Source organism: Rhinolophus hipposideros (genome assembly GCF_964194185.1).
Source record: "Rhinolophus hipposideros genome assembly, chromosome: 7".
NCBI classification, from domain to species: Eukaryota; Metazoa; Chordata; class Mammalia; order Chiroptera; family Rhinolophidae; genus Rhinolophus; species Rhinolophus hipposideros.
Window position 1 is genome coordinate 61,922,540 of NC_138053.1, and position 13,611 is coordinate 61,936,150.

Sequence of the window (13,611 nt, forward strand, 5' to 3'; positions counted from 1 at the left end):
ACCTGTACTGACTGTGCTCAGACACAGTAAAATGTTTCTAAAACGCATGGAAAAGGCTAGGGGCAGCAAGGAATCATCAAGGAGAGAAGCATCTGCTATGTAATTTCAGTATTTTTCCTGCGATCTGCATGGGGAATCATAAAGCTGAAAAACATCTAGAGAGGGCATCTAGCCTGCAGATACACTCATACCCCATTTTCAAATACCAACATCTCTGTTTAGATCTCTAGTCTGCTTGTTCTTATCTTAAATCTTAGCACCTACAGTCAAGAATGAATTCCTTTTATCTTATCAATGAAGATGATGAATCACATTGTTCCTTGTACATACTTTTACATACTTGGAAATCATTAAGCAACTAGTCTTCTTTTATTAACAGGCTAACCACAATTATTTTTACCTTTCCCCAAACATCTTACTTGCTAATCTTTAGATTTCTTCTTACTGGGGCATCCCTTATTACTTTCAGAACATATTACACCAGTTTGGTACTTTAATATGAGCTTCACAAATTCCCAGGATTTAGATTATTTCCTGGTTTGTTCAAACACTAACAGTTTCATTTGTAATTAGCAATGCTATATCTTGGAATCAATTATGCAAAACAATATTCTAGGTACTGGGGTAACAGATCTCATATGGCTTACATTCTAGTGGGAAAAACAGACAATAAACCAGTAAACAAATAAGACATCAAATGAGGTACTGTGAAAAAAATGAAAGTGTTAGGGATAGAAAGGGCTTTTCTGAGGAGAAAGAGGGCAGTAGCCCTGCAAAGATATAAGAATAATGTTCCGAACAATTTTTGACTAAAGTAGGTTTAACTAGTTATTCTGCTATATATTTCTATGCATTCGTTCTGCATTACATATCCTCGTATTGCTCCCTACTGAAGCTTCTTGTTATTTTGAAGACTAATTCTCTTTTAAAAGCATTTCATTACCTCCTTAAATGGTGTATCCCATAAGGTTTTAAGAAGGATGCCTTCTAATTTAAACAAGTATTTCATATTAGCTAATTATTTAGTTTAGGATGTGTTTCCACCACATTACATTTAACAATGGGTGAAAAATAACAATATTTAAAAAAAAAATTCTTTGTGCTACTGGATAGGCCTAAATGAACTTTCTAGAAAATAATTTGGTGATACTTTGTAGGCAAAACAGGCTTGAAAGCAAATAGGCAGCGTATGACCCATTTAGAAGATGAGGTTGAACAGAGGATGGAAGATGGAGTGAATTGCTGATCGGTTGGTCTAATAGTGAAAGGGCCCAACAGAAAAATAGAGGTTGGCAGACAGGTCATGTATGTGAAATGAAGAGGCAAATCAACTGGCAAGGTTGGGAGAGAACATTCTGTACCTCAACAGCTCTTTGAGACATGCTGCCACCATCTGGGCAACAGGCAATTTTGAAGTATGGGAAGATTTCAGTTGTGATTATCAGTTAATTAACAATTACAGATTCAAAAAACATACTTTAATTTTATGAAATCAGCATTTTTGGTCAAGTCTTTGGACATTAAAAAAGCAGAGATTTTGGCAGCTGTCTTTAGAATCCTGCTCTACTTTTTAAGTCTCTGGTTGTTTAACTGTAAAATGGGTACAAGAATACTATTTAGTCAAGTCTAGATTATTATAATAGAATCTTATTCAGGTTTCACTCATTCACAATTTTGACATGAGCCAGGGTCAAATGAAACTTTGTACCATCCAAGGGAAAAATACTTTGAAACAAACACGTGACAAAGACTAGAAATTACCTTTCTAAGAGAAAAAAAATTTAGAATTTTATAAGAGTCCATTTTCAAAATATAATTGCAATAGAGTAGTGTGGACGGGGCTGGTGGTGTACTATGCTACACAGAAATTATTCTTATACAAAGACAAACCCTCCTTAATTAATTGTGTTAAGGTTTAGTTCATTTGGTTAGTTACGTGAATGATGAGATTTTATTTCTTAAAAATAAATACAAGCAGACTTTATTTCCTTGTTATTCTAAGCTGGATTTCTGACAGACATTTGAGAATAAAAACCCAAGTAAGGATCTTTTCAAATAAAGAATAGGACCTTCTTAAGAAAACTGGCAATGATGTTTCCACTAAATTTCTTGTTCTGATTCTGCTTATGAAACATAATTTAGAAAAATGGCCAACCCCAGTCCAACTGACAGAATTTTAAAGTTGAAAGAACACCAGAGATGACCTAGTATGCTTTCCACAAATAGAAGAGGAAACAGGCTGAGAGTGACTTATCAAAGGACACAGATCAGCAGAGACAAGTGAATCTCAACTCACATGGGAAGATTCTCACTGCAGGAAGAACCAATCTTGACACCACCTCTCATGAAGGCAATGCAGGTTGCATTAAGAAGCTCCGCTCTGGCAACCCTATGCTGTTCCTGGGCTTGCAGCCTGCGCTGGAAGGAGAAGCTAGCTCAGGAATTCTAGACTGTGAAGGGCATGGTCTACACTAGAGCCAAAGAGCTATGGAGGCTTACTTCTTACCTGTCTTTTTTTCTGGCTCAAGACTCATGCCTTTAAAGGGAGGCAGCAGAGCAAGCTACTGGGGAGGCAGTAATTGGGAACACTGTCTCTCCACAATTAAAGTAAAACCCACACACCTTGGCCTCTGGATTGAAGGATGTTAAAATAGATTCTGACCTCCCCACCTCCTGGAATGCCTATTTGGGCAAGTTTTTTTAAAAAAAAATCACATAAAGTTACCTTCAGCATGTCAAGCTTTCAGTACACACAGCCCAGCGACTGAGTCTGCTTTTTCTGGCTACTACAGGTACAGGCTAGGTCCAAGCAGCACAAGCTCTGAAACCATCATCCAAGTGTTCAAACAAGAATGAGTAAGAAAACAACTGCTGCTAATACAACATACAAACATTAACATATGCCCCCACGAACAGTATTTTAGATCATTAGATTATTTGCCAAAAGCCCGTTCCCTAGTAAATAATAGTTTCTGTTGTTATACCTAAACTAGTTATGCATGTCACAGCTTGCTGCTCAAAGAGAACATGCTATAGTCTTTCAAGAATGAAAACCTGCTTTATTTGGCATACAACAGTGAAGAGGTCTTGCAACATTTGCAGAAGTAGTCAAACAGCAGTTCCTTGCAAGCAATCAGAAATTTGGGCACCCACCAAACCAGAGCTAATCTCTCGGTTCCTGTAGATTTAGGAGACAGTATTAACGCAGTCCTTCTGCTTGTTGACTTTTGCGTCCCTTTATTTGCGTGTTGAAAGAACAAGTGCCTCTGTGGGAACTCTATGCCCAGACAGTTTAATTATTTATCGTTTACTTAGGGCAAATATCGATCATTCTTTTGTGAAATGAGTTAGGTTCTTAAATTAAAAACAAACAACAACAAAGAGCCCTCTTCACACGGCATGGCTGCAGTTTCCCCTGAATAACAAGATTCCGTGGATCCACCACGGTCCAAGTGCTTCTTTGTCTGCTCTACGTGCAGCTTTAACCACTGTCCCGCTGGAAGATGAGAGGGGCCGGGGTGGGGTGTGAACCAGAAGGAACTCGCAGGCATCCTTCAGGAGTCGTTGTGTGACCCTCACCTTGACTTTGGGTGGTTTGTGCGGACCAACTCCTCTCTGGCCGCCGCTCTTTGCTCTCAGTTTCCAGGGACCAACAGACCTCACCCCCCCGGGCCCTGCACCCATGGCTCCAGCAGTCTCCCCTCCGGCCCGGGGGCAAAGGGAGCGGGCCCTCCGTGGTTCCGGACCCTCCGTGGTTCCGGGCCCGTCCCCGGGGCCTCAGTGCCCGCCCACACCGGCAGGAGGCGCTGCACGCGGGCCCGGAGCCAGAAGCCAGCCCGGGCCGCGACCCCGCGCAGCCCCACCTGCCGCCCCCCGGAAGCCCCCGCGCCGCCCCGCCCCCCGCCTGGCGTCCTGGAAGTCGAGGACCCGGGACCCACGCAGCGATGGCGCAGCCGGAAACTGGGCCCTCAACTTCCTCAGGCCGGATCCAGGCTGGGGCCGACCCGTGGGCGGGGCGGGAAAGCGGGGGCTTCCGCCTTCCTGCTTCCGGCCTGGCGGTGAGTTGCGAGTGGGGGTCCGAGTCCAAGGTCCTGGGCGCGATGTCGGGGAGGCTGGTGGCGCTTGCGGAGGTTTTGCCCTCGCGCCCAGCAGAGGCGGCCGCGGCCCCGGGGACGTGCGGTGGGGCCCGACCTAGGATTTCCCGGGAGCGCCCGCTGTGTGCACCCCGCAGGGCCCGCGCTCGCCGAGGCCGAGGCTTAGGGGACCTGGCCCCCTCGGCGTCCGGCGGCCCTGGGGTCACGGAGGAGGAATGCGCCGGGGGAAGTGCGGGAGGCTGTGAGGTGCCGTGGGGATCGCTTCTGGCGCGGTCGGGTCGGAGGTCCAGCCCGGCCCCGCCTTCCGGAGCGGGAAGCGCGCTAGTCCTGCGCGTGGGAGCGGGGGTGCGCGCCCGAGACGGGCCCGGGAGGTCTGTGGCCTCCGGACGCTGATTCCCTTTGTTAATGGCTAAAACTTTGCAGAACCAGGCTCTTCACTCCCGTTTCGCCCTTTATGGCAAAGTGCTTCGCTTATTTTTGAATTTTGAATTAATTCGTTACGAGGCTGAGGTTGAAACCGATGGACCTCCGCGGAGCCCAGTGGCGGCCGTGGGAGCGGGGGCGTGGGGCTGGGGGGGCCCGGCTGGGATATCATTTAACAATGTCCTGGGCCCTTTAGTGTGTCTTCAATTGAAGAAACCGTTGAAGAATATAATTAAAACCACTGGCAGTAGTTCCTTGAGGTGATGGGATTGTGGGTGATTTACGTTTTGATTACCTCTTCTGATTTTTCTGTGAAGAACACGAGTTGTATAATAGGGAGGGAAAAACAACCTTTAAAGAGTAAGGCGAGGTGTTTGACTTTGTAACCATGTACCTAAGCCTGTAAATAGTTGGCGTTTTTAGTATAAAAAGTTCAAGATCTAGGAAGAGATAGGCTGTGACATCAGTGAGCAAACGTCTTTTCATGTCAGTGAGCTTCATAAGTAGTTTTCTTGTTGAAAGAAGTTACTTAGTAAAGTACATGATCTACAGTGATTACAATTTTCTTACAGGGCATTTGCAGTTGTCGTAATTCTTCAACTTAGGAAAAATTAGATATTACAATGTCTATAATGTGCCGGGCAATTTTACATGTCATTTATAAGTTGCATATATAGAATGTAGAAATTTTCCATTTAAAATTGTATAATTATCCTGCAAGTTGTGCCTTAAACGTTTTATTCTTTCATCTATTCTTTTCAACCCATCCAGTATGTAGAATTTAAACCTTCTCTCAGAAGTGTATAGTAGAGCTAAAGAAGAAGACAACCATCCCAGGGTCATCTGACATTGTAATTGGCTCACTAATAATCCCAGGACAAAGTTAGAGATCACAACTCAAGCATAAGGTAGATAATTTTTTAAATCCCAACTGAAATTGTAAGTGACTGTATATACACTCATCCCTACCCAGGTGTTCTAATTCTCCACTTTGAATAGAGGTTGACACAAACATGAAAGTTTGAAAAGCCTCTGGGGCAAAATAGAAAATGTCATTCAAATCCACACTCTCCTCCTTCGCTAGATGGTCCTCCCTTACCAACTCAAAATGGAACAAAATGCATGGCAGCTGTTACCGTTAGTTTTCTCATTATTAAATACATTCTCATTTGTTAAATTGTGTCTTTAAGTAGGAGTCCTCAAAGCTGTCCAAAGGCATAAAATAACATATCACTGTTTGCTTATATCTCTTTGCATATGAATGTGGATATTATGGCTTCCTTTCCCTTTTTATTCCTGGAAAGACTGCCATCCACTACCTCCCTTTCTCCAAGCATTTCACATACTCTGGCTTGTCCTTTCTAAACACCAAATTTGATGATTCATATTTTTGTTAATACCTAGTACTAAGGCTATGTCAAAAAAATGACAAATGGGACTCAGCTGTTTCTGGGAATGAACGCATAAAATGCAAGATTCTTACAAAAGTCTGCTGCTAAATAAAGTTAGTCTTGACCATAGGAGGCATGTGAGAATGCATAGTCCTTCTGCGTCCACGTGGTTTTTACTTTTATTACCTTCACGTCTTTTAAGTGTTACTCTTCTGGTTGTCCTAGTTACTTCTTAACTGGAGATATTTGTATTAAAACAGTACTAATTAGTACTTTTAAAAAAACAAATGATTGAGAGATCCTGAGTTAACTGATTGTATGATGTAACTTTTTCAAAATTTGATTAACCACAGTCTTTTCTCTTGTTCTCTTCCCCCAGCCCCCTTTCCTAAGACCGCTACAAAGATGTTTGATATAAAGGCTTGGGCTGAGTATGTTGTGGAGTGGGCTGCAGAGGACCCATACGGCTTCCTTACAACAGTCATTTTGGCCCTTACTCCATTGTTTCTAGCAAGTGCTGTACTGTCCTGGAAATTGGCTAAGATGATTGAGGCCAAGGAAAAGGAGCAAAAGAAGAAACAAAAACGCCAAGAAAATATTGCAAAAGCTAAACGACTAAAAAAGGATTGAAGGAATGAACAGGCTCTGCAACCAGAGGAAAATCATTTGGAAAATTATGCAGCTTTGGAAGGAGCCACTGTGCAGCTTTGGAAGGTTTCTTTGGATTTTATGGCAGTATTTAGTAAATGAAGTCTGAGCATATGGAAGAATCATGTTCTGACCTCTACTGTAGCAGCTTTTAGGCTTTGGTGTAGAAATCTGTTGACAGTTATTGTAAATTGGCATTTATTATGCTATAATTTCTTTATACCTGATTTAGTCATTTGCCATTTTGAAGCTTAAATACTGAAATGTAAACATTCTGTGAAGGAAAAAAACGACTTTAGATTATGAACTCTTAAATAATGGCTTAATATGGGGTCCTGTTCTGGACAAAGGAAATTAAGAATGTAAAAATCAGAACTGTCCTGAGGTGAAAAGGGTGCTTTGGCTTAAAAGAGATACAGCATGTTAACTACATCTCTTATCATTATTGCTTATTTCTTAGACTAGAATTATTTCTGGCTTTCTTAAAGCAAAATAATGAGTATTTTCTGCATTCTTCTCATTTTAGCCTTTGAGATACAGGTAATTTTATCAGACATTCTACATTTTTAAAATCTAATTTTGTAAAGAATTCTCTTATTATCTTGACAATGAAGAATACCACCTACTGGACATAACAATTTTTATGTTTATGAATACTGCCGTTTTCTTAGAGATGTCTTGTTGAGTAGAGTAACACTGATTTAAAGCTTGCAGTAAAGATGCCAAACCTTGTAGTACTTTGGAACCATTTTATTCTAATTTGTGCTAAGTGGAAATGTGAGGTAATTAACATGTCTTATCTGATAGTTTGCTGATTATTTAGATATTACTTTTACTTTTTATTCCATTTTTTGTTTTAATTCATGTGGTAGTGATGGCCTGTACTTTTTGATCAAACAGGTTCATGGTGAAAATTAAAATTTCAAATTTCTTTTAAGGAACTCTTAAGAGTAACTCATATTTCATTAATGGTAAAGAAAAAAATGCTTGCAAAAATTTTGTTTGGCATAGTAATTGGATGAAAAAGGTCAGTTGTCAAAATGTGAATGTTAGAAATAAGCTAAAGGACATTTCCTTCAGTTAAGTAGTATAACTGGAACTTTTTACTTTCAAACTTGGCTTTTATAAATACATGGTCTAATAATTTCACTCACTGTCAGTATTTAATAGCTTATTAATGTTTCCTCACTTCTGGTAATGAATTTTAAATTACAAAAATTGTCCAACAGCTTTAATTTAACAATGAAAGTAGATATTGAAATAAATTTGATACTTTTATAAGGAAGTTCTGGGGTTTTGGTTTCTTTTAGGGGGTAATTAAATTCCAGTTAGATCTGAAGTTAGACTTTTCAAAAGGTTATGAATTTCATTTATTGCTAAGCACTTGTAAAAGTGTGAGGGCAAATATGAGAACCTAAGGACCCCTGAGAGTTTTTATGGACTGGTTTGAATACTATTATTTTAGGTTGTTGGTTCCACTTGGTTGATGGTTGTTTAGCTTGTTTAGGTTGTTGGTTGATGTCATTGTAACCAATATATTGCAACCCCAGGTGCTGAAATAATTCAGTGTTCAGTTATGAGTTAGTTTTCAGGTGATCTAGGATATGCTTTTTGTATTACTGAAATTAAAACTTAAAAAAATGCTTAGGTATAACTACTGACCCTCATGGGTCTGCAGAGCCTAGTTTCAGAAAATTAGGTTAAGATATATCTAAAATGCTTTTGAGTTTCTGCCATAAAGCTGTTCATGGAAGGACTTTATATACATATGTCTTGCTTATGGTCACATTTTAGAATAAAAGTACTATAGCAAAAGATATACTCATCATAATTCTTAGTTATCTACTGTAGTTTCATTGGTTCTGTTGTGATAAAGGTATTTAACTGATCTGTTTTTCTATAATCTCTTTTAAGTCTAACACATGCCCATTTTATATTTATATACCATTTGTTGTTTCTTCAGCTTTCCCCAACATTTGTGGAGACTATACATATGAGGTCAACAGGGTTTTGCAATATTTATGTCTATATATTTGTGTGTGTATGGAAGGCGGGGGAATGAGATTTAAACAGACTATTGTGAGATTTGGGATTCTTCAGAAAAATCAGTCTTATTGTAACAAACAGTACTATTGTTGAATGAATCCCATTTAGTATTATCCAGAATATTACTTTTAAAAATTGCCTACCGATTTGTTTCTGTAGTTCTGAGAAGTAATACAATCAATTACCTTTTTGGGGGCTGGTTTTGGGGAAGAAAACCAGACAGGCCACCTAAAACAGGACACCTCCTCCCCTTGGTCCCCCTCCCAAAAAGTTTGTGTGTCAGAATTTGATCCATAGTGTCCGTATGATAAACTTCAGCCTGGTATTGTTACTGTATCAGATGTGCAAGGGCATTTTTTTTTTTATTTCTTGAAATTACAGTAAGCAAACGAAATAAGCTTAGGAAGCGATGAGCTGGACACCCAAAGTTGAGATACATTACAATTTACAACTCTCACGCATTCATACTTTCCTTACACATGAATAAAGTGGCAAGGGGTACTTTACAACCTCTTCTGGTTTAAGTTAGATTCCTATTTAGGAATGATTGATTTTATGTTTGCAATTGGTTATAGAATCACTCATTTACTTCATGTCTGGAATAAATATATAAGGACAAATTCTGTATTTCTCAACCATATTAAAAGGGATTCCATGTTCAAATACCAATAGTTTGGAAGACAAGGTAAAACAGGATCCATTCCTGTGTGATTTCTTAAAAGAGTCTTTTAACTTAATTTGACTAGCATAGACTCTCACCTGTTTTTCCCCAGTGAACACAGTTTGAGAAAGCCTGGTGTAAATAAATTCATGTTACATTTTAAATAGTGTGGTTAATGAAATAACATTTTTAAAAATCAGTATAATGGTATTGGTTCAAGGCTGATTAAAAAATAAATAACAGCTGGAAATCTATTAGTAAAAGTAGGAATGGAAAAGGATAACAGGTGATGGGGAAAAAATTTCTTTTGTTTTTGTTCATTTTTAACTTTAAATATCCAAGGCATAGCTGTTAGGCTAGATTTATATGCTTTAACCCAACAGCCAACACATGTGCTATACTGGAGTAGTCTATAAAGTAATAAGCCCATTACTGATAAAAATACACTATATGTATGTATCGTAGAGCCATAGGAAATCAGGAAGGATTTGCCTCTGAGAAAGTACTTAATGTATATATTACACTCTGTTTTAAAATGGACATCTTTTGAAGTAAACTGCATAGGTTTGAAGTCTGTCTTGAAGAGATGAAAACATTTTCATGAAAAAATTATAAATGCCCCAAATACAACTATTCAAAATACGAAATACTGTGGACAAGCTAACATTTTATTTAAAACTTGAATTCTGCTTTGCATGTGCCAGGCCTATAAGCCAAGTATATAAAAAAAAAATTAATTTGGCCAAGATTATAGTTCAATTTTTACATAGGACATTTCACTCTTCTGATACCACCTAACAGTACAACCAGACAACCAAAAATGTTAGCTTTGAGGAAAGGAGTGTAGACGGACTACCACAAACATCATTCCCACCTGTAAGAATCACTTTGAAAGTGCGTACTCTACGAATTATGGTGGGCTAGTATTTTACTGTATCAGGTATTTTCCCACAAAGACTTGGCTAAAAGGTGTTTTTTTGTTTTGTTTTGTTTTTTTCCCTTGGTTTTTGTTTTTGCTGCTTATTTAAAACATTTAAATGGAAACTAAAAAATTTGAAATTAATGTAAATTCTGTCATGTATTAAGACATCTATAAACAGGCTATATGGCAAACGTACAAAAGCTGTATATAGAATACAATTAAGCTAATGGGAGTTTGGCAGTAGAAATATTCTAGCATGTTAGAACATCTACAATTTTTCCTGTAGTCCAGGCTTTAAGAACATCTTAATTTACAATTAATTATGCTATAAATGTTACCATTTTATATTGCCTGATGGCTAGTCCCTTTTTTGCCGCTGTGGTAAAATGTCGTGTTTGTAATGATGTAAACAGAGAGAATGGTTAACCTGATAGTAACAAGGCTGCTAGAATGTCAGTATCACCGAGGGCTTTTTTCGTCCCTCAGTAAGTACGTTACAGTGATTACATTTGATTACTTGATTTAATATAATATTTTATAAAGTATTTTTATGTAGTTTTATTTCTTAAGCAGTAAAAAAACTACCATCTATTAAGTAAAAATGTTATCCTGTGTTTTTAGGAATTCATTGCTAACACTCAATCAAGGAATTCTTCATATTATTCATGATCACCTAGTATAATGCCAAACACTATGAGAGAATTCTGTATTAGCGTTAGAACTCTAATTAGCAACACAAACTGGGTTGTGCACTTCAGAAAATGTATGACCCTTCAAAAATGCTTTTCTCTAAAAGCAGTGTTTTAACATCATCTGTCTACATTTTTCTTCAATATACAAGCCACTCATATCCCACCATCAGTAGAATCACTTTCCAAGAACCGTCTCCTATTTTCCATTTTCTCAAAGTAATTTTTAATTTCATAGAACTCTAGTTATTGTACCATTTCTCTGTTTACTATTCTTTCAGACTTTTGTGATGGATTGTGTGGTTCCTGTCTGCAAACTCCAGCCTCAATCCATAAGCTAGCTTTTGTTCCATCTACTCATCAAGGGGGTTATGGTTTTGTTTTTGCTTCATTTATCAACTAAATATTTTTGGCCGCAAAATGTTTTATCCTAGTTCATGTTCTTGATTAGTCCTTAGACTCTTACAGTCTCTCCGTAAATAGCAGTCTTCTCATTTTCTTTATATTTGATCATTTAGGAGACATCACTATTTATCCTTATCATGTCTATCAAGACATATCTTGGGTAGTTCTTAAATGATCATAAAGATCCAAAATGTATTGAGCATTTACAGTGATACTTCTTAAGGGAGCAATATAATGTGAAAAAATTAAGTTCACAAACGGTGATGACTAAATCAAATGAAGGATTTAAATCTAAAAGAAGTTAGGTTTCTATAGTCCATATGTCACATTTCTTATGCATACTGAAAACATTCTTCAGCTTAATGGAATAGAGAACTATTGTATAGTCAGAAAATACAAAGTAACTTTTTACTTTTTTTATTTGTTAAAATAGTCACATATCATTTAAATGAAATGATTTTATCGCAGTGCATTTATTGATTGTGCCTCTTGCCATCTGGCATCCAGGATCCTGGGTGAAAGGTTCTACCAGTGCTGGTGGGAGCCGCTGAGGGCTCTTCCTTTCCGAAGTGCGGGGCCGACGCATGCCCTTTAACCTGAGTTTCGACTGGTGGAGCCAAGAGTTCCTCATTGTTCTCTTTACTAAGGAGTTTTCCTTTTTCATAAAAATCGTTGCTTTTTATTTTAATTTCTTCTCTGTGTTTTTCATTCTTTAATATTTCCTGTATGTGTAAATTGGAGAAACTTAAATTTCTAGTTAGAAAAAACCCCAACTACAGGTTTTATTTAAAAATAGCTTTAAAAAAAGTACATCTCTATATATATGATACTTGCTTTGCATTTAAATAATACAGATATTACAGGATAAGTTTGAAAAAGCTGATTATATATCAGTGTTATTTGAAGTAAACAGCTCTGTCCTCATATACTAATAAAAAGATGTGAAGGACCACAACATAGAAATACTACACAATAAGTGAAATAAACTACTTACCCCGATGTATTACAGAAGAGCCTAACAGTCGCTCTATCTAAGCATAACAGCTATTTTTGCCTCAACGCTAATCATCAGTAGTAATTATACTTTTTATTGGAAATGAAGTGAAGGTGAGATGGCCTCAGAAGGATGCCCTTACCAGTCTTCCTTCCTCTGTGGGAATGAAAGCATGGATGCTAAGGCCGCCCTCTGTCGTGCCAGAACCACCCCCATCTACTTCCTTTTCTCTGGAGTGGTATGGCATTGAAGAGGATAGGAATGGAGTCAGTTCAGCATGCCCCAGACACCGGTTCCATAGAGGCATTTTGGGATTGGAAATGCTTCCTCAAATCAGTGCAAGCAATTTGTGCAATGCAGTTCTGCCCCTCAGATTTGCTATTCTATCTGTAAGGATCTATACCCCAAATTACAATGAATCTATTACTGTATTTAATTGGAATACAGGACCATCAATTTTAAGAAGCACTACTGTTATATGTGTAATTGCCACTACTTGAAAAGGCAATTTATGCTCCTTCATACCTTTTGATTTCAGAGATGTTCAAATTTGAACAGATGTGCATCTTAAAACATGAAATAAATTACAACTTTTTGTTGATTCCTTCCTCTTTTTTTCTATTTTAAAATGATTATTTCTAAATGGGTGAAATTTTTAATGTTCTTTTTGCTTACTGATTTTTTTAAAAGACATAATATGAAAAAAATTGTTAATGTAACTAATATCTGACAAGTTCTCCCAAGTTATTTTTTAATTTCGAAACTTAAAAAGCAAAATCTCGGTATCTGAATGATGTAATCTGTTTCTAATATGAATTCCAAGTAATAATAATGCTTTAAAAATGTAAGCACCAATATTTAAAATCACATTTAAAGTAATGGTTTGTACTTAAAGGTTTGAAAATAAGGGTTTTGGGGGTTTTAATATTACAGACTTTCAGTTTTAGATACAAAGGACCCATCTAATGAAACTTTCCCCTCAAAGCAAACATGTGAGGGAAAGAATATAAATATTCTTTTAATTTCCACAAAATGACTAATTCCTCATAAATAGTTTAATAACCACAATAACTATGAGTTTAGGAACAGTTGCTCTGAATGAAGGTGAGAGTTGTCTGCCTTTCACACACCCAGTAGAATTCTCAGGTGAAGTGACCGTATATCACAAAGGGAAATCCCTCAATCTGATACTGGAAATAGTAGAAGGAGATGAAAATACTTTTCCGTATCTCTACCATACTTTTCAAGATCCTCTGTGTACTGCTGTGTCTTCACGGAAGCTCGTTCTCTTGAACAGAATGAAAGGTTTAGGATTGGGTTGAACTTGCACTAGTAACC

The 13,611-nt window shown here is 37.9% G+C and overlaps 2 protein-coding genes and 1 long non-coding RNA gene across 7 annotated transcripts in view; 1 reads left to right on the plus strand and 2 right to left on the minus strand.

Annotated features, from left to right (window-relative positions):
- The window catches only part of LOC308500190, a 58,836-nt gene extending 55,124 nt beyond the window's left edge, over positions 1-3,712 (minus strand). Inside the window, exon 1 of the long non-coding RNA XR_013993700.1 lies at positions 3,580-3,712. This is a non-coding gene — a long non-coding RNA (uncharacterized lncRNA). The remainder of the gene's footprint in view (positions 1-3,579) is intronic.
- A 203-nt stretch (positions 3,713-3,915) lies between these two features.
- Positions 3,916-9,899, plus strand: SMIM15 (small integral membrane protein 15). Of its 5 annotated transcripts, none has more exons than XR_013993698.1 (4): positions 4,067-4,340; positions 4,714-4,788; positions 5,289-5,425; positions 6,288-7,835. XR_013993698.1 is itself a non-coding variant. In XM_081054429.1 (2 exons), exon 2 carries the CDS (start codon positions 6,314-6,316, stop codon positions 6,536-6,538), a length of 225 nt encoding a protein of 74 aa, XP_080910555.1. In that variant the 5' UTR covers positions 3,916-4,058; positions 6,288-6,313; the 3' UTR covers positions 6,539-9,899. The 5 variants fall into 5 exon arrangements, 2 of the variants coding, with proteins under 2 accessions (XP_080910555.1, XP_080910554.1); XR_013993699.1 differs by having other exon boundaries at positions 4,071-4,340; positions 4,714-4,777; XR_013993697.1 differs by lacking the exon at positions 4,714-4,788 and having other exon boundaries at positions 4,056-4,340; positions 6,288-8,367.
- Positions 9,900-9,912: 13 nt separating this feature from the next.
- NDUFAF2 (NADH:ubiquinone oxidoreductase complex assembly factor 2) overlaps positions 9,913-13,611 on the minus strand; it is a 124,976-nt gene continuing 121,277 nt past the window's right edge. Inside the window, exon 4 of the mRNA XM_081054426.1 lies at positions 9,913-12,001. Coding sequence (XP_080910552.1) covers positions 11,753-12,001 — 249 coding nt within the window. The 3' untranslated portion in view covers positions 9,913-11,752. The remainder of the gene's footprint in view (positions 12,002-13,611) is intronic.

Excerpts from the sequence above, each read along its gene's own strand:
- SMIM15 (XM_081054429.1), top strand. The coding sequence starts at position 6,314 with ATGTTTGATATAAAGGCTTGGGCTGAGTATGTTGTGGAGTGGGCTGCA.